General features: G+C 33.3%; 2 protein-coding genes across 16 annotated transcripts in view; both read left to right on the top strand.

Moving 5' to 3' along the window:
- Positions 1 to 16,036, top strand: part of LOC126971097 (inter-alpha-trypsin inhibitor heavy chain H4-like) — a 38,940-nt gene extending 22,904 nt beyond the window's left edge. Inside the window, exons 15-24 of one of the 15 annotated variants that reach the window (XM_050817232.1) lie at positions 422 to 509; positions 1,633 to 1,668; positions 3,789 to 3,836; positions 5,790 to 5,855; positions 7,361 to 7,411; positions 10,719 to 10,772; positions 11,684 to 11,728; positions 12,304 to 12,488; positions 14,421 to 14,566; positions 15,845 to 16,036. In XM_050817232.1, the coding sequence (XP_050673189.1) occupies positions 422 to 509; positions 1,633 to 1,668; positions 3,789 to 3,836; positions 5,790 to 5,855; positions 7,361 to 7,411; positions 10,719 to 10,772; positions 11,684 to 11,728; positions 12,304 to 12,488; positions 14,421 to 14,566; positions 15,845 to 15,896 (771 nt within the window). In that variant the 3' untranslated portion in view covers positions 15,897 to 16,036. The remainder of the gene's footprint in view (positions 1 to 421; positions 510 to 1,632; positions 1,669 to 3,788; positions 3,837 to 5,789; positions 5,856 to 7,360; positions 7,412 to 10,718; positions 10,773 to 11,683; positions 11,729 to 12,303; positions 12,489 to 14,420; positions 14,567 to 15,844) is intronic. The other 14 variants (XM_050817233.1, XM_050817235.1, XM_050817234.1 and 11 more) reach the window with 14 other exon arrangements.
- A 1,960-nt stretch (positions 16,037 to 17,996) lies between these two features.
- LOC126971134 (transmembrane protein 256 homolog) lies at positions 17,997 to 22,783 on the top strand. The gene is made up of 3 exons (XM_050817292.1): positions 17,997 to 18,163; positions 18,301 to 18,576; positions 22,435 to 22,783. The coding sequence occupies exons 1-3, from the start codon at positions 18,092 to 18,094 to the stop codon at positions 22,576 to 22,578; spliced, it is 492 nt and encodes a 163-aa protein (XP_050673249.1). The 5' UTR covers positions 17,997 to 18,091; the 3' UTR covers positions 22,579 to 22,783.
- The last annotated feature ends 2,388 nt before the right edge of the window (positions 22,784 to 25,171 follow it).

Below are 25,171 nucleotides of genomic sequence, written 5' to 3'. Positions count from 1 at the left end.
TCTCGTTTAGATTTCGTTCCTAGTAAAGATTACTGACTTATCTGATATTACTTAATGTGTAGTTTTATACCTATATTCCATCTAATTACAAATAATGAAATCCAGACAAGTTTGACTGGACAAAATCCGAACTAGAGTCTAGAAGTCCGGACATGTCGCGGAGAATTTTCTTAACTTAAAAAAATTTAAATTAACATTTTAAATTAACTAAAATTATAATATATAAAGAAGATGAACAGTAGAGTCTACCTATGCTTAGTTCACAAAATTATTCATTGCGTCTTTTTCTTGTAACTTGACTAAGTCTGTGGCTGAGTTCAGTCCAGCTCATGATCGCCTGGTAGAATCAAAAAAGAGCTCTTCATCGTTATAGTCATATTAATTTAAAAAAATATTATTTATCACTTAAAAATGTTTTCAGTATGAATTCGTGACGCCCTTAACCTCCTTGGTCGTGGTAAAACCAAATGCAACTGACGCTATCAATGCTGAATCTGTTGATAAACCAGGTAAGTCGAGTATCTATTAGTTACATACCCATATCAATTTTTTAAGTAGTTTTATCATAAGAAGCCTTTATCACAGACGCTCACCTACCAGATGGAGCGATCAAGTGAAAGGCCCCACCTCCACAAAGTTCTGCTCGGTTGTCAGTTTTATTTTGTATCTACGTTCAATATTAAAACAGACAAAGGGTTCGAGCTCATTCAGCCATTTGGTTGTCAGAGATGCAATGAGCAGAATTAGATCATTTATACATCTAGATAGACTGTGACAGCTGTGAAAACGTCGAAATTGACAAACAAATGGCGAATGTAAGATAGCTTGTTACTCACACTAAAGTAATAAACGTGGCCTGTTTTCATCGGTTGCCTAGCAGCAAGAGGCTTTGTCCAGACGTAGAAATCATCTGAGTTATTATATTACGCGACTTGCGTCGATACTCTAGCTCTTTTTCATGTCCAAGTCACTTCAATTGGTGCTGGGGCTGCTGCTTCGACTGCCGAAGACAGCAAACGTCGCAAATATGTCGGTCCCATTGAGTCTAACATCTAATAATATACCTATTCACGAGAGAAAATTAGCAACTATTTATTTGGTAACGATAAGTCAATATACATGATACAACAACACAACAAAATTAATTACAGCATTAATGTCACCCGAGTTAATCTTTCATATTTAAATTTTAAAACCATCCATTTAAACTTTACAATGCTTGAATTCGATTAAATTTTATGATTTTATAGGTTCTTTGATGCAGCTAGTTTATATTAAGTATTCTTTATAATTATATATTATTTTATTTTTGGGAATAAATGACAGAATGACCAGATGACTCACATGATATTAGACAGTAATATTTATTATCTACATATCGTCGTTACCAATTACAAAACGAAGTAAATGATGCGATACGAGCTAATAATATCGCTTTTTTTGGAAAAGGTGGACAAACGAGCTTACGGGTCACCTGGTGTTAAGTGATCACCGCAGCACACATTCTCTTGCAATACCAGAGGAATCAAAGGAGCGTTCCCGGCTCTTAAGGAAGGTGTACACGCTCTTTTTGAAGGTACCCATCTCGTATAGGTACCCATCAATAATATGTAAATATTTTTTCTTATACAGATCATGCTGACAACTATTTGGGGCTGAATCTAACCCGTAAGTATAAAATGATGATATATTTTGTATTTACAATTACTTCTTTAAGATAACCATTTATCTTAGATCATTTATACGTCTAGGTAGAGCCTCTTGCTGTTACATAACCGATGAGAACAGGCCAAGTTTATTACTTTAGTTATGTATAAGTATGGTAATGTATAAGCTTTCGGAAGGACCTATCCTCTGCAACTCCTGAGTTGCAGAGGATATATATTGCTGTAGAATACCCTGGTATTCTACAGCAGAGGATAGGGCACAAAACATTCTGTATCATATATTATTAGACTTGAATAAATTATTATTATTATTAGTGTGCGTGACAAGCTACGTCTTATATTCGCAATTTGTATGTCACTTCGTGTTAGTGTGCGTGCTCTAAATAGCATTGCTCAAAATAGAGGTTTACTGTCAATCTCAGTTTTGTTCGACGTTCGACGTTCACAGTCCATCAAGATGTTTAAATGATCTAAGCTATTTATGATTTTACAGCTGTTGTAGGTTATGTTTTCGTGACAAAATGTGTATTTTATAGGTGGTACCTACTTGAGATAGTGTCGACTTCAAACCTATCAATAGGTAGCACATAAAAATTATAGTATTTTATTTATATTAAAGGTATAAGATTTGCATATTACATTAAATCTCTATTAAGTTACTTTATACTTTTGAGTTTTTGAAATCGGTTTTTTAAAACGATGTTTTTTTTTATTTATTACTTTTTTGTGGCATTAATCAGGTAAACTATAAGATTTCGTTGCTTTTTATTGTCATATATTGAATAGTATTTTTTTAAGTAGCTATACGTAGGCCTACGAAAGGTTCCGCGTGCCTTAAACAATATAAGATCCCATATTTCACGTTCTTGTTATACACTGAAATATCGTGAAAAACGTTTGTTAGCTTTGAATGACAGGTAGTCTAAGACCCACTTTTCAGCAAACGGGTTAATAATAATAATATAAAAACAAACTAAACGAAAACTACAAAAAAGCAGTACACAAACTAGTATAACATAATCCACGTATACAAAAATATTCATAATAAATGTTCATAAAATGAAAACGTAATGGGCCAAACTATATCAAATGTTTATTGGACCAAATGGTAAACATTCTTCACCAAACTAAAGAAAAACACGGAAATCGGATCATAAATCGTAATTGATGTACAGACATTAAAAAAAAATTAATCGAATTGAGAACCTTCACCTTTTCGAAATCGGTTAAAATAGCATCCCATATGATTCTTTCTCAGCCACATCCCATGATCCCATTGGTTCAGGTTTCACAAATTCAGGCGTAAGCTAGTGTTACTTTTTGTCCTTCTGTTCAAGCATAAATCACGATTTAAATAATTGTCGAAATGCTTAATCTCATCAGAAGCAAAGAATATGTATAAAATACAAGTACCAGAAGTCATAACGCGAATACCTTTTTGAGGCAGAACAACTATGAACGGATGTACTCTTTTTTATTTAATCTGTGCGTACTTACTATTTATCTATCATTTGTGGCTACTTATTTATCCTCTGTGATTTAACTATTAAGTTACTAAATGTTATAATTAAGATTGCGCTAATCCCACAGACAAACCATCAAGATGGTTTTGTGGGACCCTTATTTTATTTATTCATTGTAATATCAAAGCTGTAATAAATAAAAATAATAATTTGAAAAATACTCTACATCTTTCAGATAATGCTAGCTATAATTATTTCAATAAAATTCCGCCATTTTGGAATATTTTCTCTATTGACTAGACTTTACATAGGTACTACACGGCCACATTACCTCTGGCCTTGCTGGAACCCACATCAAGCCCCCTCCCGTTTCCCTGTCACCCCCTTGCGTTCGTCCTGTTGCGTCAGTACGGATTGCAGTTTCATTATATTTGATACTGCTTCTTTGTGCGTGATATAGCTGATTGTCTTTAAAAGTTTTCATTGTAACGTTTGGACTTTTGTTGTTAATAGTTCTGTCAGAAAAATAAATACTTTTTGTACTTAACCCAGATTCTTTCATCATAACCGGGTAGTATTTACTAATGCAAGTACTTTAACTAGGTTTTAGGAAATCAATTTATCTACAAATAATATAATACCTATTTAATTGTTGCAGCTCTCTCCGGCGCTCCGGTACCATCTAGTCTTGGATTCGCATCTTTCGGTAAGTGTTAAGACATTTATTTTTCTATGGTTGAGCAGACAAATGAAGTAGTTAGTAGATAATGTGATTATATGAAGATACTCTAGGAAGAGGATTCGCTGGTAGTAGTCACGATCAGGACCATCATGTTCACAAAGCATCGTTACACAAACAATGAGTTCAAGCACTAAAGGTTGATGCATCCAATATACTATAGTTTATATTTATTAAATTTATTCTTTTTTACTTTTTTATTAGATATTTGATATTTAAAACGTTTTTAATTTTGACCACGATTCATATATTAGATGCAGCACCTTACAAACTCATTTGTTTTGTATATTACAGCCAATGTAAAATACTCTATTGATTGAAAAGAGTGACCGTTGAGTTTCTTGTATGTTCTTCTCACAAGCTCTACTTTTTCCGAACCATACCTATATGGTAGATTAGTTAAAGGAATATTTATAGTGACGATTCAAAAGCGCTTATTAAAGCCTAATTGCGTAAAGTTAATTATGTAACTGAAACATATCTATAATTATCTCATACTCTCTCAACTGTGGTTCAATATTATAATTGTAATGAAATTTTTACCATTTATTTATGTAACTAATACATATCTAGAATTATTATACCATATTCTCGCAACAATGTGGCTCAATATTCAGTTAAAATACCAACAATTTTATATCACATACCGATAATAATTGTCCCATACAATCTCAGCTATGGCTAAATATTTAGTTGAAAATAATTCTAATTAAATTAATACGATTAATTTATGTACTTATACATACTAACAGTTATCCCATACACTCTCAGTTAGGGCTGAATACCCAGCTTAAATTCTAATTAAATTATTAAAATTAATTTAAGTATCTAATATATATCATACAATATAAATACCTACTTAGTTAGATAAGATAAATGTAAGTAAGATGAAAGTAATTTGAGAGAAATGAATGTATTACAGTAAGTAAGGTATGTACGTAATATTTTGTCAGGAGTTGGTCTAGATGGTGGTTAAAGATGGTGAAAAACGAAACGCAAAATTAAGGCGGTATTTGTATCGAAATTTTTCTTTCATTGAGTCCGAGGTTTGCATAAAATGTGAATAGTTGGTTTGAGACTCAGACTGACTTCTATATGATGATCATATACAAGACTATACTTAGACTTTGCCTGAAGTCTGAATTTTACTCACGTAAAACTGAGCTGAGTGTGATAAAACGCAAACTTGACGTTTGTACTGAGCTGTATTAGCTTACGAAATGTAAAGTTGAAAGCTTTGATCAGCAAAGTCAAGAAACTGTGAAATTAGAAAACTTTTGGGCTGAAAGTAGATGCATCGACAGCTGTTATTCAGAAGTATGTTTGGTCATGTGGAAAGGGTGGATGAAAGGACATTAACATCATAAATAAAGTGATTATGAATGAAAGTTTTAGCAAAGATCGACCTAGGCCTACAACGAGCATTCCACAATCAGTAGAGAAACTCCGTTAAATTACTGATACTGCACTGCTACCCTTGTAGTGCAGTGCAGTAAATAACTAAATACAACGTACGCTAACCTGCAAAATTACTGCAACAAGCCTGCTTCGTACAATGCCGATATGTCAGATCTATTTGACAGACATCGCGCAGTTTTTTAGTAGAAACCTTTCGGGGGGATATTAAAAGGGGACAAGTTGAGAGTACGAAGAACATGAGAGCATGTTTGGAATTGTTTTGATATGAAGATATGATGCGTGCAAGAAGCCAGGCAAGTTGGTCAGGTCCGACCGTAAATTATGTTTGTAAATTATGGCTACACTCTTTGGAAGACACGCGTAATTGTATATTACAGTAAAGCACTTCAGGCCGCCGTCCCAGTGACATTGTGTGGTACCTACTTAGTCTGAAACTACTTCTACGAAATTATTATTCATTGCAATTTACATTATATTACCTAATTAGAATAACTGTTGCAGACTCAGGACATATTAGTGCGAATAGACTTTCCTATCCGTCTGCATCTTACCATTGGAATTCAATGGGTAAATATTATTTTATTTGAGTTTTCTGTTAGATGCATGATTTGAATGACATCATCAAATAATAAGGTATTTATTTATTATATATTTATTAACTTAGATATTACATATTGGGTAGTTAAATATACTAAGTTATCACATAATTAATAAATTCAATACTTACCTAATTTTACTTTTTCTAGTACCCATCAATCGATAAAAAATATAAATACATACATATTAAAACATTTCTTCTTCGATTCTAACAAATTCCTTACTATTTTGTGAGGATATTTTATTTATTTAGGTAATAATATTTGAAACATTATACATATTAGGTTTTATATTGGAGCAACACACACGTCTTGAATCCTGATTTTCGAGCAATTTGATATTTGTAACCCTTTCATCACGGACGAGTAAAAAAATAAGGACTCCGTGTCACCTACATAACAGCGAAGCATTAAAACAAGCCAGTTAAGGTGTAAATACATAGCCCCACGCACACACTTACACTAATATAAGCCGATCAGCCGCCATTATGACATCTACCATCGTCTGTAAATAACGGACAGTGATATCCAGTGTGGCCGGTAAATAATTGGGACTTTACCCGAAAAATTGGGTAATCCATATAATGTTGTTTTAAGTAGATAAATCATTATCTGTTTCAAAATGCAGTGATTTACGATAATAGGTATGTCTTAACCAATAATTTTTTGAAGTAGTGTGGAACACTACTTCAATACGAATATCGTTCTCATCTTTGATCTGGTGCATCCCAGTATCAGTTCTAAGCATTAAATCCTAAGCATTAAATCGCGTGCAACGCAGAGCTACTCGAAATGTCGGGGATCCAGTACTCCGTCAAAATTTCCATCACTTGTGTATTTAAAATCGGAGTTAAAAGTAATGTGGCTATATAATACTATTAACGGGACATAATCTGTGTTAGCTGGTATCACCCGTAACTGCACACACACTAGCTTAAAGGTGCTTCACTTGTTAATATCACGGCGCGGAGTCCTCCTTTTTTTACTCCTCCGTGCCTTTCATGCAGACTGTAGTCGTCAAATATTGCAGCGTGATTGTCCTACGTTAAGGTCATTCAGGACAACCAGAATTTTGGATTTTCAAGAATCCTGAGCGGCATAAAATTGTAGTATTAATTGTTGCAATAAAGATTATTATTATTTAATAGTGGACTATGGCAACCCGTTATTGCGTTACTTTATCCACGACGAGCCAATCTCACGGGAGGACTTTCATAAGTTTATTGCATGTTTGATAAACTTGTTCTGGCCTCTGGGCCAAAACTAGCTTATCAATGGGCTCCAGAGCCCAAGCATAGGATCAGCCTATAATTTCATTTCATCATGACTGAGTAATGTATTGTTATTGTTAGAATAAGGATGCATGACTTGAGTTGCCTGTTTTTATAAGTCACGAATGCCTTGTTCTAGCATGTTTTCAAAGTCTTGTGCAACCTCTTTAAGCCCTTTACTTATTTTAATTTATAATTTCATTAGCAAGTCAGCATAGTGCGCCGATGTTTGAAGATTATGAAGAAGCTTTATTCGGTAAGTAAAAATATGAGATGAATTTGGATCAAATTTTCCTACTTATGGTGTTAAAATATTTCCAAAGCTTATTTTTGTTTTCGTAATTTGAATTTGATGTTTAGTCTTGTGTTCATCATACTATGTGTAAGTATATAAGTAATATTCGGATTTCCAACACGAATGGATTAATTTAAAGTTTATCTGCATAGGTATCTACAGTATTGGAAGGGGGCTTCCGAAATCTGCTATTACATTTAATACATTGGCGATAACATGAGCGTTACATATATGAGTTGTTGCTAATCTACAGCTAAGTTATGCGCATGGATTTCATGAAATAGCTTGATAATCACAATGACAATATGAGTTTCATTTATAATTGCCGTGAAGTGTGAGATGAGGGCGTAAGATATCAAAGTAAAAAAAAGTTCGTGGACACACGTCACTCACCTAAACGTCAAAGTCAGTGATCTGTCACATCATTTTCAGAAATATAATGAATTGATTGTGAAATATAGTGTATACTCTGTGACAGCCATACCTCGGTTAAAGATGCATGTTCTATGACCATTTGACTTGCTGGTTACAAGAGATGGACTGGAAGTAGAGAAAGAAAAAACGCGCTAGTGCTGACGTGACTGATTTTGGATCTAATGACCTATAAGCATGCACTAACCACATTAACAGAACTGGGTACTCTGAAAAACTATATTAATTACAAATATAAGCTTAATTACTAAGATAGGAAAGTCTATTTTACATTAAGTTTACTTAGTGACTAATACCGAATAATACCGATAAATATAGCTACAACAGAGCCGACGTCGTCTTTTTAACTTGCCAGTCTCAAAAATGTGGTTGATTAAATGTTGTGATGGATAACCCTATATAATATACTTGAATTTTAATGGTTTTATATTAAGTTTAAGATAACAGAAAATCCTTGGTTTTATAAATCAACTAATTTAATAATAAAAACTGTTTTTATTTACCCAGTAGCTTTTTTTATGAGAATTGTTCAGCATTGGTATCATGTATAATAAATAAATATAATATATACAATATATGTCGAAAAATCTCTTTATCAACCAAGCCTTATGGAAATATACAGGGAGGGATTGAACTCATACCAAGCAACGTACAACATACTTATACAACGTGAACCAGAAAGGGTATAATGATACATCCCTTCAATGGTACGTTATTTGGGTCATATGCAATAGTATGGTGATGTTTAAGTTTTAATAAATAAATAAAAAAAAAACTTCCCTACGAAATAAAAATATTATTTTTCAATTTCTTTTCTTAGACAACCCTAAATTTAAAAAGACTGTCAGTTTTAGGCGGGGCCTTTGTTTATAAACAGAATGTGGTCACCTACCTATGGACTTAAACATAAACAATAATCTATGATTAAGGAGTATGCACACTACATGAAATGTGGCTTGTGTCTATGTTATTATTCATTCATTTTTTACTTCCTGTTATTGAAACAAATTAACAAAATAAGAAATTACATAACATTACACAGTTTCACGTCTGTATTCCTGAAGGGTTAGAGGTGTATTTTTTCCACCCACGTTTCACTATGTTTAATTCCCACGTAAAAGGGGGCGAGCATCTACATTTCTGAACTATGGGCTGCTAGTGAGAAATTTCCTACGAAAAACTCAACAACTGCCCCATTCCATACCCAGGCTGGGTACAAAACCCGGTCCGGGAATGGAGTACATATTATTAATACGAGGATGGTCAAAGATATCCATATTTGACAAAAAGAATCCGTGAAGAACAATTTCTTAATAGGAGTCTATTAGAATTATCTTTATTGGATAAAACATTTTTGAATTAAAATGTCAAGACTCATTTGCCCAGTAATAAGAACAGCTACAGTGCCATTCAGACCAAACCATAATAATGCTTACACATTTTTGATTCACGGCAGAAAAAGGTACCCATAATCTACAACTACAAATTTGGAATTATTTTCAATGTAAGTTGAAGAAAACTTCAAATAATTCTACATTGAAGTATGTGTATATGCCTTTAGAATAGACATTTACACACACAGAGCAGTAAATATCGTGTTTCAAAGCACAATTCAAAGAGTATTAACGCAGACAGGCCGATCTTTTCAACCTAACATATTTAAAAAAACACAAAATGTAAAAACACAGTTCATAATAAGATTAGAATTAATAAAATCTTTATTGGGTAATACATAACTACAGTAAATACAAATTTAGACGTATTTTCAATGTCAGCTAAAGCAAATGCACATACAAAATAACTTTGTCTTCATGGCAAAATGAGAACACAAATTGCTTCACAGCTGCAATGAATTGTAGGCATTTTACTATTATCTGATATTATGTCACATCTACGTTTTTCATCTGTTTAAGGTCAAAGAGAGTTCAAAAAAACAGCTGATTAGGGTTGAGGGAATCATAGTTTTTGCGAAAACTTAGCACTTTAAATATTGTATTAAATTATAATCCTAATTCATTTCTGACTTCACATAGTCATTAGAGATGACCTAAGGAATGTCTGGTTCAAAGCATAGTATACCCATTTAGTTTCACCTTCGCATTCAACAACACACAAACGCACCCACACACAGACATACACACAATGAAATAGAAACACACGAGTCAGCAGTTGTTCTGTAATACACCTTGTTGTAAAACAGTATGAGTAATCTATTATGGCCTTATGAATTATATTTTATATTATTGTTTCTATATCTACTGTAACGCTGTTGATTATAAAATAATAAATACAGAAATTGTCAGTTGTTGAAACTGCTGATAGAAGTGAAAATTTAGAACTTTTAGTACTAAAATTTAAAAATTTCATAATGCTTGAAAACAATTAAATTATTAATTTCAGTTTAGTTTTCAAACTTATTTTCAATAATATATTAATTAACCAAAAACATTATTTCAATATAAATACAATTTTTTTCTGAACTCTTCACAAAATCCATTCAATTTCACTTATAAGATATACACAGCACTAATGTTGCACAATACGTCAGCTGTATAGCTACAAATATACTGCTATAAGCATTTCGGTGACGTGAACTCACGAGATTTCATACATCCAAAATATGTCTAACTATAAACATGTATACATATATTTTTAATTATTTATTTATCGCGTGTGCCAGTTGAGCATGTCGGTGACGCGAACCTATAAGATTTTTCCCTAACAAAAAACGCCCAACGTACGAAGTTTTCACTTCAATAAATTAATACTTGATAATAGTTTAAGCTATAGTAAAATCAGATTGAAAACTGTATTAATGTTACACTTGGTTTTGCAGGCCCACACACGCATTCGTATAGTATGGGTTTTTATCCCCACGCATCCTCAATTGGTAACTATTATTTTAATTTTGAGTTCATTCAGTTCAGTTAGAGTTCAACATTTATATTTTTAGTTATTAATTAGTTTTTTCCGCCGGTTCATCTCAGGTACATTTCCGAATGGTGCTTTTTGACTTTCATTAAGTGATTATATATGATCATTTGAATTCGATCATTTTCAGATATTTGGTAGATTTTAAAGATGAAAATATTATTTATTGTAATTATAATGATAGTGCATCAATTATTTGAGTACAATAGTTCTCATGCATATGAAAGCTTAAGTTATGTCCTTGATGTACGTTATTTATTTCAACATTATATGGGTTATTATTTATACCGAGATGCGTGTATATTTTTTGTCTCTTGTTTGTTACATACTGACCTAGCACACAAATTTTTATTATCATTTTATTTTTATTTATTGTTAATTGTTGAGCATTCCAAAATTAATATTAAAGGATTATATATTACTAGTTGACCCGACAGACGCTGTTGTGTATATAATAAATAATTTTTTTTTTTTTTATGAATTTGTCAATAATATATCATAACATCAAGAATTCTTTCGTAAAATATGCTCCCTGTTGTTGTAATGAAATTGTTTTACAGCAGAACTGTCAAACCGTGCGTCAATAAATTCTCTCTTAGAAAATATGTCCATACAAAACAAATATCGGACGACGGAAAACATCAAAGGAAAAACAAAATTGTTGTTTCTATTTAATTCCGAACACTTTCATATTTATTCACCTTTTAAACCTTCTCTGGACTTCCACAAATTCCAAAATTAGCCAAATCGGTCCAGCCGTTCTCGAGTTTTAGCGAGACTAACGAACAGCATTTCATTTTTATATATGTAGATATTTAATCGTGCTCCAAATGTGACATGTTAACCTAAATACTATAATATTTATTTTAGTTGGTTATCGCAAACCTTCGAGACCGTTGTACTTGCATACGAAACGTAAGTGCTTTTTTTTCTCTATTAATAGAAATATAATAATTTAAATGGTATCGCCAATGTTTATTGTGATTTTAAAATATTCATACATTTATAATAGTGTAGGAATATTTTGAAAGTAAATGTAATAGCAGGCCAGGAATCTACCTTATATTTTCTGTTGTTTGAAAATATCTTGAAGCTTTTAATTTATCGTAGTTATATTATTATTATCATAATAATTATAGTCTGTTTGCTGAGAGTTAATAAATATTATGAAACGTCTCGGGGTAACGTAACCGTAATATTGATTATCACCGCGTACTTACTTCAATGGAACGGCTGTACAGCTGTTGCTAAGCGCATTCCGCCGATGACCGTCGATGAGGGAAAAAATGTTTGAAATGGCTGCATTTTGCAAAACGCTTTAGAAACTTTGATCGAAATTTATCAACCCTCGGCAAAAAGTTAACATATTAACAATTAATTTATTTATACATTTATCTTAATAACCCTATACCAAGCCAATCCATTCATAATTGACGTTTAGATTGTTATTAATCGTAACAGATGAATTTGTATTACCTATTTTTACACAGAGGTATCGAGCATTGTATTACCACAATCTACAACAGTGCTGGCAACAACCACAATATCATATTTAGAGGAGTATCATTTGGAGGACTACCCGTGGACTAAAAATATTCTTAACCATAGTAATGACACTCTGGATGTTTCTGTGAATGGACAATTATTGCATCTGAAACTCACTAAGGAATCCACAGTAAGTTGAACACAATTCAGTCTAAAACATTTTGATTTTAGGTACCTGTGGTTTGAATCTTTGAGAATTTTTTATTGTCCTGACTGAATGAAAAGGTGTTAAGTACCTACCGTATATCCCCAAGAGCGTACATTTATTAATGAATAAAATTACCCCTGACACCTTTTCAAAATTCCTAAGATTTTAGAAAACAAAAGGAGTCAGACGGACAAAGATTACTTGTTGTGATTTTATTTGTAGTTGATCTCATGAAGGTGACACAATACTGATCTTTTAGTATAAGATCGTTTACTGTATACACTAAAATTACAAGTAAATATCAAGTTTTAAAATGCCAACAATCTAATTTTAGCTCTCGCAAAACTTCTAGATGTCTCTGAAGTTGCATATGCACCGGATCCCATTCGCCCCTCCGAAACTCATTGTTTGCGCAACTATTCACATCAATGTCGAAATGAACTTGAACTTTAGCGAGTGGTATACCAATCTTTTTCGATATATCTCCTCTTAGCTTAAAACACCTTGTATATCGTTTTTCTAATCTTAAAACTCCTTTCCTAAAAACTCTTCACCTAGCACAACTAAAAATTACTGTACCTACTGCAGCGACTACAGCTATCATCTTCGTCAAATCTCCCTCCTTTCAAATAATAAAATGGAAATTGGAAATAGATATAAATCACTGATCACCAGCGTGGACGTGTGAATATACAGGACAATTAAGTATTTCGAAGCCACAACGGCGACCCTTTAAGCCGGGGCATTATATTAATTGAACAATTTTTACTAGTTTGTCCGCGGCTTATGACCAATTCTGTCACCCAGTCAGCAACAGTAGCTCCATGATCGCGATATTCACTCATGAGGGTGGCACTTTAAAAATTTTTTAGGGGTTGGAGATGATGGTCTCTTCCAACTGTTAGACTGTTATTTTGTTTCTGAATGACAATGGTGAAGCTACGTTAAATCTATGGTTATAGCCATATTAACATTTCCAAGCTCAATTTATAAATTCAAATGCTAAGGATCTTATTGTAATAGTCCCAAACATTTTTGGGACTATTACTATCTTCATAGCGATATGTTCAGTCTTTTTACTGGTTTTGTGGATCGCTAAGCATTCGGGGAACCCTGGTAACTTTCTTCATCATAGCGTTCGTGTAAGATGCTATATGTATGCACCACCAGTCGAAATATTGATAAAACCTTAGATAATTAATACGTCTAGATAGTCGTTTGCTGTTAGATAACCGATAAAAAGGCCAGGAATAATACTTTAGTGTGTGGGACAAGATACGTCTTACACTCGCGATTTGTATGACACTTTGTGTTAGTGTGCGTGAATCGCTCAAAATAGAGGTTAATTCTAAACTCAATTTTTTTCGCCGTTTTCACAGCCGTCATATCTAGACGTATAAATGATCAAGTATAAAACGTACTGTGACATGACGATAAGCAAACCAATTTTTTTAAAACAAAGAAAATTGTTTTTGTTCTTTGTACGGTACTGACCATGGTTGGGGGACCCAAGCGACTGTCAGCTTTAACGGATATTCTTCTTATTCTTCGGGATATTCTTCTATCTTTAAATTCGGCGAATCAACATCCAATTTAAATCCAGAATACGATGCCCGGAAAGCCGTCCAGCAGTTTTTGTACATATTACTTGAACATATAGTAGACCAGTAGGCTTACGAAGGATATTTTTTTTCAGGATCCTGTAGGACCTTTTTTTATATTAGAGTGGGCAAACGGCCAAGTATGTTTCTGATCTAACAGTCCGTCAGTACTCATAGCCGCCCATGAACATCCGATGATCTGGTCAAGAGCATGCGTTGATGACTCGCCAGTATTTAGTTAAGGAAATAACTTTACTAAAAAAAGTAAAAGTGCGTTAGTGAATATTCTATTCATTTAAACGTATAATTGCAGGCACCAATTTCGAAGGAAGGTGATGCAGCCTGCGAGAAGTCAACAGAAGGTTCTGCTGGAGTGTGTGTCTACCTGACCCGGTGCCATTCCGCCAGGAACATTGACGATAACAGTTATCCAGAGTACCAGTGCAGCGTTGGGGACGGGTATTATATCTTTGATAAGATTTTTTAATAGATTAAAGTCGGATTTCGGAGTAGACTAAGTTTTATTCCTAGGATAAAGCTGTTTCATTTCACCAACTACTTATCCTGAGAATAAAAAAGTTATACAAGAGTTACTCTGATGCCACCAATTTTTAAGGAATAACTGGCTTATTCCTCGTATAACATCAAAATGGTGTCAAATTTTAATGTCAGCTGAGTTTACAGAGTAGGTACATTAAAACTGAGCAACCATTGGTTCATAATTGTGCACATTGAATTGCAATTCCGAGAAAATATTATTTAGACTGCGTTTGAGAAAACAGCAAAAATAAAACACAAGGCAAACTGAACGTTATTCAAACACCACACAGACAGATAATTTGTTTGAAGAAATAGCACTTGACACGTCTGCACAAGTTCAAAGTGACGAGTGACGACTACATTAAAATGGCTCATATGCTGTACTGAGACAATGACCAGCCTATTTAATATTTCGTCTGCATACTTTACATCCATTTCCAATAAACACTTATCAAAGAACTTTTTAAAGTGATCTTTATAAAGTGGTGAAACATACTATGAGCTATTCTGAGAGTAAATGCAGCGAATAGTTTTATACCTGGAATAGTTATTCTCGTATAATGACGTCATTAATGAAATTGATCGTAAGAAAGAGACCGAGTAGATGATAACCTCATATCAGATCGGCATCATCTGCATACTAGTGAAAATAATTTAATATTATATTAACGCATTACAAATTGACCTTAATGACGTCACTTACATCTGGGGCGGTGGCCTTCGTTAAATAAAAATTGTTATTAATGTGCATTAGGTAGCAGAGGTATCTACAAAAAATATAGTATGACTTAGTTTAGTGAGTTATTATTGAATGAGAAATGAAAAAGGTTTAACATAGTTACCTTTTCTATAGCTAGTTTTTCCAACGTGTTGAACACCCATTGGGCCGTGCTTTAAAACTGGAAGAGAAACTATAATGTTATCGGACGATTAATTTAAAGTTATTACTTATCTGTTCAGCGGAAGATTAATTAGCAACGTTTTTAAATTAGAATTCTAATTTAGGTACTTACTTGTCTTAAATAATAATATGCTATTAATATGCTTACACGAACTATTCGTCCTTTTAGTGGCAAGTAGCAAGAGGTAAAAATAAACACTAATGGCATAATTAGCTTGATAATTGGCATTAACGTATAGTAGTTTTGTTATACTACCTACTAACCTATTTTTAATAATTCTATTTATTTTATACAGGTTTGCTGGTGTTTGCTGTCCCAAACTTGAAGTTGATAAAGTTGAGAATTAAGAGATTATTAATTGATATATTTAAACGTATAATGTTGCGCTGACTTAATAATTTATAAGAAGTGCCATAAATAAGGTATATAAATTGATAGATTTAAATTGATAAATTTTGTAACAAATAAAATAAATGGTCTTTGGTCCCATGTTTGTTTTATTTAAATTTTAAAGCATTTTTCTAAATATTTCCATTACAAGCCTGTAACCTTATGCAAAGACGACAAAGAACAACAAAATCAACCAAAAATACACGTCGAAGACTTCGTCAGCCAATATTATAATACCTACTGTGCGCGGGTACAGGGCTAGGTACCTGCCTAATGTCTACTGTCCAGCACACGCAACATCTTCAAAACGAACGACTTCACCAGTAGGAGGTTCCTTTGCGCAGGATGCCGCCTAGATTATGGGTACAGCGCCTTTTTCTGCCCTGAAGCAGAAATGTCTAAGCATTATTGTGTTGCGGTCTGAAGGGCGCCGTAGCTAGTGAAATTACTGGGCAAATGAGACTTAACATAGTCTCAAGGTGACGAGCGCAATTTTAGTGCGCTCAGAATTTTTGGGGGTTTTCAAGAATCCTGAGCGCCGAGCGGCACTGCATTGTAATGGGCAGGGCCACCAGAGCAAATACAAATTCGAACGCGAATACAAGCTCGAGCTTCGCGTTATTATTACATAAACGTTCAAAATTTAAATTCTCTTTGGTCATTACGAGTCGCATTGTTTACACATGTCACTAAACGTACGGCACGCCATAGATAATATACTATATACCAGAGACGGCCATCATAGCGTGCTGCTAGGTTAGTAATAGTAGTAGGTAAATAGTTTTATGATGGTTAAATATGCCGTCTTGTATCTTCAAACATTGTGACAGTTGTTTCTAAAAATAAAATAATAAGAATGGAAATGAATCATTCGAGTTCCTATTGTTTGTTTATTAAATATTTTATTATTTTTTATAATTATGCACGGGATGCAAGTCCATAGGCCTAACATCGGCACATGTTGGTTGGTGCTGCCACCCTAGCGCAACTAGGTATCTGTTAGACTTGAAAATGTATAAAACGCGTACTTCAAAAAATGGCAGCAAACGCTGTCTAGCTCTAACACATTATATTGGACACTTTTGTTAGTTTTGGTTTGTGTGTCATGTGACATGTCATTCATTCAAATTAAAAGTGACTGTTACCACTGTTAGTACGTATTGTCGTTTTCTCTTATTTTATGCGTGTATTATTCAGGAGAATTTGCGTAATCATTTGTAGAGTGAATGCGTAAGACATTTCTAATCTATACGATGTATTATCAGTCTTGTAAAAATTATGTGGTATAAATCTGGCCGGTCAGATGCGAATATGAGAATTTTCATGGCTTCATCCCTTACGATGAAGAAATGTAGGGACGAATGAACAAAGAATAAGCTATTAAAGAATGCTTAAAGTGTATAATGTAGTATTTAATTCATCTAGAGTAAAATTGATAAAATAACCAATCGTAGTGCCTGACACTTTTTTATCGATGGTCGATATTTACTTATACATTTCATGTTTGCCAGGTGTAAACAACAGGCAAAGAAGACCTGGTGTACGTGCTAATTAAAAACTACACTAATTAAAGCAAGTATGTGGCAGATATTTATTAACTAAGGATTTTAAGAAATATATGACCCAGTTGATAAAAATGCTGTCTCTTCAGTAGGTTTCACTCGGGAACCATTAGCAGATGAACTCTTAATCGAATTTAATTGTACGCACATATGATATGTATATAAATATTGTAATAATATAAGATTTAGTGTATTCAAAAATTATATACTTTATGCATTTTTATACGATTGACACCTTATTATTAAAAACAAATAAAGCATATCGTTTATTTGTTAGATAAACTATCGACTTGTCTAATGGTAGGTGGTCATCGGTGCGATTTCTTAATATAATATCATTTATCTCCTCATTTTGATAATGTTTATCATAAAAAATATTAATAAAATAAAAAATATAAGTGAAACAGGTATTGGATTTTAATCGCTTTACTTCAGCCCTGGCTAGGCTGTTTAGTGTACTTGCCTTTGCCCTCTTTGTCTTGAAAGTTCAAATTTGAAAGTGAATTTGTTTTTTACGTAAATGTTTATTGTATTGATTTGAGGTTTTATATAAAATTTAGGATAATTTGGAACTATTTATTTAAAAAGGTATGGTCAATTTCGTGGATAATCTTATGATAAATACGGTGACGGAGGGAGCTATGAATGTGTTACGCAGTATTGTAAGTTTATTCATTATCAGCATGATACGTAGATTTTGATTATTTGATAGCGGTAGATTTAGAATATAGATTTCTATGATTCCAGGCCTTATATTTGCGAATAATTATTATTAATTCTAAGTTTTAATGCTTCGCAGGGCGTATTTAAAAGAAAATCTTTTGAACCACCGCCGACGACAATAGTTATCAAAATGCCACTATGGGAATTAGCGCAACAAGCGGGCCCGTTCGTAAGACTAGCGGGTCTAAGTGGTGCTGCAGCCGTTGTTCTGGGTGCTATGGGCGCTCATCGTAAATTTCCAGAAACTGACACTAAAGAAGATCTTAAGAAAATATTTGAAACAGCCAATAGATTTCATTTTCTGCACACTCTTGCTTTAATGACAGTGCCATTATGCAGAAGACCATACATTGTAAGTAAATATTTTTTGTGTCTTTTACTATAATTTATTATTTCTTAAAAAAATTCAAATATAACATTTATAGTTCTAATCCCTAAAATTGGTAATATTGTGTTATATGAGGCTGAAATATTCTTGGAAACACTGTATGTAAATATGGTTTTAACATTAGCTTAGAACTAAAAAACTCAAAATGTAAATACTCATATATTCATGATTTTTTTAATTTAATGAAATATCAGACAAGGCACTTGCTTAATAACAATTTTTTGTCACAAAATATCTGTTGTTGACACATAATAGGCATATGGTATCCAGTTTTGTCTTTGACTATGGTTCAATATCTTTGTGGAACATTAAAATTACATTCAATAGACATTTAAAGTTATTAAGCAAGGGGTGAAAGGGTTTATAAGGGGTAAAAGTATGAAATTGATTATCATGGAGAAATACTGGTGAAAATTGATTCATGAGTTGGGGCTGTTTCACTGCTAGTTTTATTATCATTGTTTGGAGTTAGGCACAGTAGACATCTGCTGTTATTGCTTGTCTATAGTGAATAACACCATGCTGAGACCACCAAACACTTACCATTACCTTTTTTGTGGTAAGCTTTGCTTTAGGACACTGTTTTGGCGTTTGACCTGGGGTCACTCATTGCATTTTATGCTTACAGTTATCATAAAGAATCCACATATCATCCTACATCCTATAATTTGATTAATTATTGTGACATATCATGTCACAATTAATCAAATATTCCTTCATTTCTTTGTTCATCCAGGCAACACAAGTTTCAACACACATTTCTGCAGATCATGAGGCACCCATTTTTTATTTTATTGATTTGACACAAAGAAGTCAATATTGTTGGTAAGGTAATATTAAGTGAAGCCACTATATCTAACTAACCAGCAGTTGGGCTTAAATCGGTTTCCACCATCTCTTTCAATTTGTTGTTAATTCACCTGTTTGGGTGGTCTTCCACATGGTTTGTTCTTCAAATCAAAGTTTCCAACACGAAAGTGTTAAACCGAAATGCCATGGTTCATTAGCATCCCCTTCTCCAAACACAAATTTTTAAAAGATGAACTACATAGGTACCATGTGAAGAAATATTACCCCAAAAATCCAAAACCATGAAGGTTTTAGGTCAATTTGAAGTACCTATTACAATAAAATGGCAATTCATACTTTAACCCTTATTATTAAGATTATAAACACATACAATAGTCTCAAATCAAAATAAATTTATTCATTTAGGGAAGGTCTTATTATAAAAGTATTGTAAAAAGTTGAAACATCATTTTTAAAATGTCCCGGCCTAATCAACTTTACATGTGTGATCAGAAAAACTGAAATATGATATGTGATGCCTTCATTACAGGTAACAAGATTAGATTAAACTTATTTTAAATTATGATTTTTTTTAATGTTAAGTCTTAATCAATAATAAGTATGATCATGAGTATACTTTTTGTGTGTTATTTGTTATGGATAGAATAAGGAGGACAAATGAGAGGATCAAGCTGATACTGGGGTGCACCAGACCAGGGATGACAGAATCCACTTAACATTGCTCATTATTCACCTATAAGATTCAAAACTATTTAATATCAACTTTGATTTTTTTTATACATATTTATGTATAATAACAATTTATTTTTTAATTTTATGTAAATAGTATGTAATTGTTATACAATTTACTAAACATTCATAAAAAGTGTTAAAACTACTTTTGTAATACTAAATTATAATATAATCTGTAGTATGGGTGCAAGACAACAATATACTTACTTAAGCATACATAAATACACTAACTGCCATGATTTTAAAACAAATATTCATCATGTAGTTTGCACCTACAGGGATTTAAACCCGGGACCTCTTACTCAGCAGGCAGGGTCACTAACCACTTGGCTATATCATTATATTGGTCGTCAAAATTGTCTCACACTATGTATTCTACTCTAGTTTTACCAGTGGGAGGCTTCATTGCACAGGATGCCGGCTAGATTATGGGTACATAAAATACGCAGTACCACTCAGAATATTTGGGTGTTTCAATGATCCTGAGTTGAAATGGGCAGTGTGTATCAATTAGGCCTATCTCAGACGACACACTTTTTATGCTATCGAGACACACAAAAAGTCTGAATTGCGCGCAAAATGTCTTGTGTAGATATTTCACAGACTCAACACATACAACATACTTTTTTGGCCATTATTCGGCATTGCGGCATATTATTTCGTACTTGACAAACAAAAAAAAAAACAAGAAATAGAGAATTTTGGGTTCATCCCATTCTTTCAGAAATATTATTAAAGGGACTGTTTCATATTAAACAATTAATTCTAAAACTATAAATTTTATAAAATGTCTGTTACATTTAACGATCTGCTTATTATTATGAAACCAGCTTTAAAAAGTTTAGATATAAATACTTAACTTATTTCATACCTGATCTGACTTTGATTTGATAACAAAAATAATTTTCATTATCAAATTTTAGTTAAAAATCTGATTTTACTGATAAGAGGTCATTTATTATGGTACGGTTCATGATTTTCGTATACTGGATTTTATATTTACACTAGCGGACCAGACAGACATTGTCCTGTACTCAACTCTTAAATTTGAAAAACAGCCCAGCCGTTAGGAGTAGTTCACTAACATACACATAGGCAGAAGAATTATGGACTGAATTGAGATTCTAAACCATTTTCAAATTCATTGAAACACAAAAAATCGTCAAAATCGGTGCAGCCGTTTAAGAGGTTGTTTAATTGTGAATCTAAACCATTCTCGAATGCACCTGCAAAAAGTCGGACACAGAAAATTTCATTAAAATCGGTCCAGCTGTTTAGGAGTTCACTGTCAAAACACGTACAGAAGAATTAATTATATATTATTATAATATACTAGCGGACCCTCCTCTTCTTGAACAAAAACGTCTTTATTATTTATGCAAACGATATATGCATACAATTATAAATGCAAATTTGGGAAAGAACGATCGATTTCTAAAGAATCTATATCTATCTATCTATCCCGAAGACCCTAGATAATTTAAAAGTTGATCTTCTTCGGAAAGAATTGCCATCCCTAATAAACCAAGGTTAGCGCGTGTCATCGCAGATCTTCAATGATATTTTGTGTGTCCGACTTTTTGCACGTCGTATGCGTTACTGCTTATAATTCCATAGGCAAAGAGGATGTAAATACTACGAAAATTGAAATTTAGTATTTACAATAAGGCCACGAAGTATAATCCGGCTAAGTTTAAAAGCGAACAGTTGCAACGTTGTGGATTTCTCTGTTTTTTACAAGATTGTATCCGTCACGTGTCAATCTTTCAATGACTCCACGTTTCATACAACCGAGCGTATCGCTTTTTTCTTAGAGAGGTTAACACAAGTTAGGATTATTATGACCACCATCTGGATGTGTGGCGGTCCTCCACCTTCTGGTACCTTCAAAAAAAGCGCGTACACCTCTGGTGTTGCAAGAGAATGTGAGCTGCGGTGATCGCTTAACACCAGGTGACCCGACCCGTACGCTCACTTGTACCTCCTTTTCAATAAAATAAAAGTTTCACTAGGCTATAGATTTTACTATCACAGACTAAAAAGTGCGTCACATATAGTCTGCCTGTGATAGGCCTTACCATCAGCTAAATGTCTTGCTCATCCTGTACCTCACTGTCATAAAAAACTCCACCAATAAATACAAAATCATAACCAATGGGATGAAAACCATCTCTAGTGTCTTGTGCCACACCATACTAGTTTTACTTCCCGAGGTTAGCAGTGAATGTGTACATCTGTTTATACAACTGTGTGTAAGAACAATTACAATTTTTTTTTCAGGCAGGGGCATTTTTCATCACTGGTATGGGATTATTTTGTGGAACCTGTTACTATCATGCATTCACAGGAGAAAGAGTTCTTCGAAGACTTACACCAGTTGGAGGATCTTGCTTAATTCTGGGTTGGCTGGCTATGGTATTGTAAAATCAATCTTGCACTGTATTTTGTGAAGTGGTTTAAGTAGATTTATATTATTAGTTACTCTTTAAGTGGAATATATTGTTATATTTAGATATTAATAGAAGTACAGTTTGTACAATAAGTTTTGGTATAATAGTTCTGGATTCTTATTAATTTTGTCGGGTATCTGAATGGTGTAAATATTTTATTAAATCTAACTAAAATTTAATTCTCAATTATTTATTTACCCCTTCTCATTTCCACAGGTTGATTGTGAATATTGGTATGATGTGATTTTATTGTCAATAACAGTACTACCATTATGAGGGATAAAAAATGATAACTCAAATTAAGATGAATATGTAGTTTACAATTTTTTATTGAAATTGTTACATAATAAATTTTGCACTTTTTTTATTCTTTTATGATACTTATACATTACTCAGAACATACACCATTTGGTAGTAAATGCTATATTTAACATAAAGGTTCACAAATGAACTATCAATGGTCCTTCAAAAATAGCTTATGAGATAAACACTATGGTGGCATCTATGACGATTTAATTCAGCTTTCAAGTTCTGATGGGTATACAAAAGTTGAAAATATATTTTTGAAGCCCCAGTCCACATCAAACTTATAGTAATAAATGGATAACCAATAGTGTATCTAAATATTGAAAAAAAAATATACAAGATTATCACATTAAATTAACACAAAATATAATATTAACATATCATCTTTGTAATCTAAATATGTCTAAAAGAAAACAAGATTAAGAACACACAGCACTTTTAGTGTCTGTTGCACGGCTTGAATAAATCACTCTCAATTGCACATAGACAGCAGTCCAGGGGCTGCACAATGGTATCATTACAGAAATTATATATATCACTAATCACAAACATTTATACAAGATCAATGAGATACGGGCACACATTCAAAAGAGAAGTGTCTAGGAGAGGTGGAAAGAATGCTGCCCCTCGGAGGCGGCCAGACGCAACTTGGCTCGCATGACGTCAGCGCTGCTGTAGTCAGGCAGCTTGAGGTAGTTGACACATGTCATCACGGATGGCAGGTACTCATCGGGGTCCAAAGACGACTCCAGAGATTTTCGCACTACAGTCAGTGGTGGATTAAGTGACTTGAAGCCTGCAAAAATATCAGTATAGGTTTAATTCTTAACGGTCTATATACAAATGTAATATATTAAACCATAAATTTAAAATACACATGATTATATTTTGAATAAAAAAGGGATCTTATAGGGATCAAAGATGGAAAATGGTATTTTCTGTATGAAACAAAAATTAATACTAAACAATTACACAATCTTTTGGTCAAAAAAAAAAGTGAAGTTAAGTGAGTGAGTGAGTGAGACACCATACAGCTCCAGCCATAGTAACCAGTAACATACTGTGCACGCGTCCGAGCTGGTGAGTAACTCTTAATGTTGTTGTAGTATACTATACACTTGGTATAGACAGAGCAGGTACCTCCAGTGGGCAGACGCGGACTGCCCGTCACAAACTGCAGGAACAGGCGCTGCTCGTCCCGGTTGTAGGACGCCAGGATGTCGATGAGCATGCGGATGGCTCGCGAGTCCGCCGTGAAGCCGTGGTCGGGCCGGATGCACTCCGCCAGCATGCGGGGCTCCCATCGCGTCTCGCGCCCTGCCACATTCAAAATTCAATTCTCCACACAAAACTGATGTTTATAATTATAAGATAATTTATGTCTAGATAGAGCCTCTTGCTGCTAGAAAACCGATGAAAACAGGAACACAGAAACACTCGCGATTTGTATGCCAGTTTGTGTAAGTGTATGTGCATTGCTCAAAATAGAGGTCATCAATCTACCTCAATTTTTTTCGACGTTTTCACAAATGTCACAGTCTATTCAGATATATAAATGATCTAAGATTGCTCTATACATAAATGTTGCCACTGGCTTCAAGACTTTTTTACACTAATGTTGGCATGACTTTTCCAACGGTGTTATTAAAAATAAAAAAATTTGAACATGGCTTAGACTCGTGTTTTGTTAGAGAATCACCATTAGGTTATAGTTATATAACAACGTTTTCTATTACGAAACAGTGTTTAGCTTGTGTTTAACTAAAACGTCGTTAAGCACAACATAAACTGAAGTTTAAAGGAATGTAACGTGTTTTAAAATTTTTGACAGCTATCATTTCATTTTCGTCATATATTCTAAATCTTCCATATAAATATGATCTATCTAAGGCTCCAATTTATTTGGATTGAACGTAATTTACACTCAAGAAGGCTATCAACAATTGGATAATTATGGATTTCAGAAAAAAAAGCAAATTCAATACATTAGTGGCTCCTATTGTCATAAACAGATTTAAGAATTTATTTAGATTACTTGTCGAAGACTTACTTACTTGCTGGTGATGTTTACACAAAGAGAAAACTTAAACACTACAGATTGCCTCACACCAGTTACAATCATTGCAACCTAGGTTGGCTTATGCTATTTAAAGATACAAGTTATAGAGCTGATAAATTCATAAAAATATACATATGAGCTTATTCTAAGATTAAATAATATTAGGTATACCTGATGGACTGCCACAGAACACTTGCTCCAA

Source organism: Leptidea sinapis, chromosome 23 (genome assembly GCF_905404315.1).
Source record: "Leptidea sinapis chromosome 23, ilLepSina1.1, whole genome shotgun sequence".
In the NCBI taxonomy this organism is placed as follows: domain Eukaryota; kingdom Metazoa; phylum Arthropoda; class Insecta; order Lepidoptera; family Pieridae; genus Leptidea; species Leptidea sinapis.
Note: the sequence above shows the minus strand (reverse complement) of the source record. Positions and strands in the feature narration are given on the sequence as shown.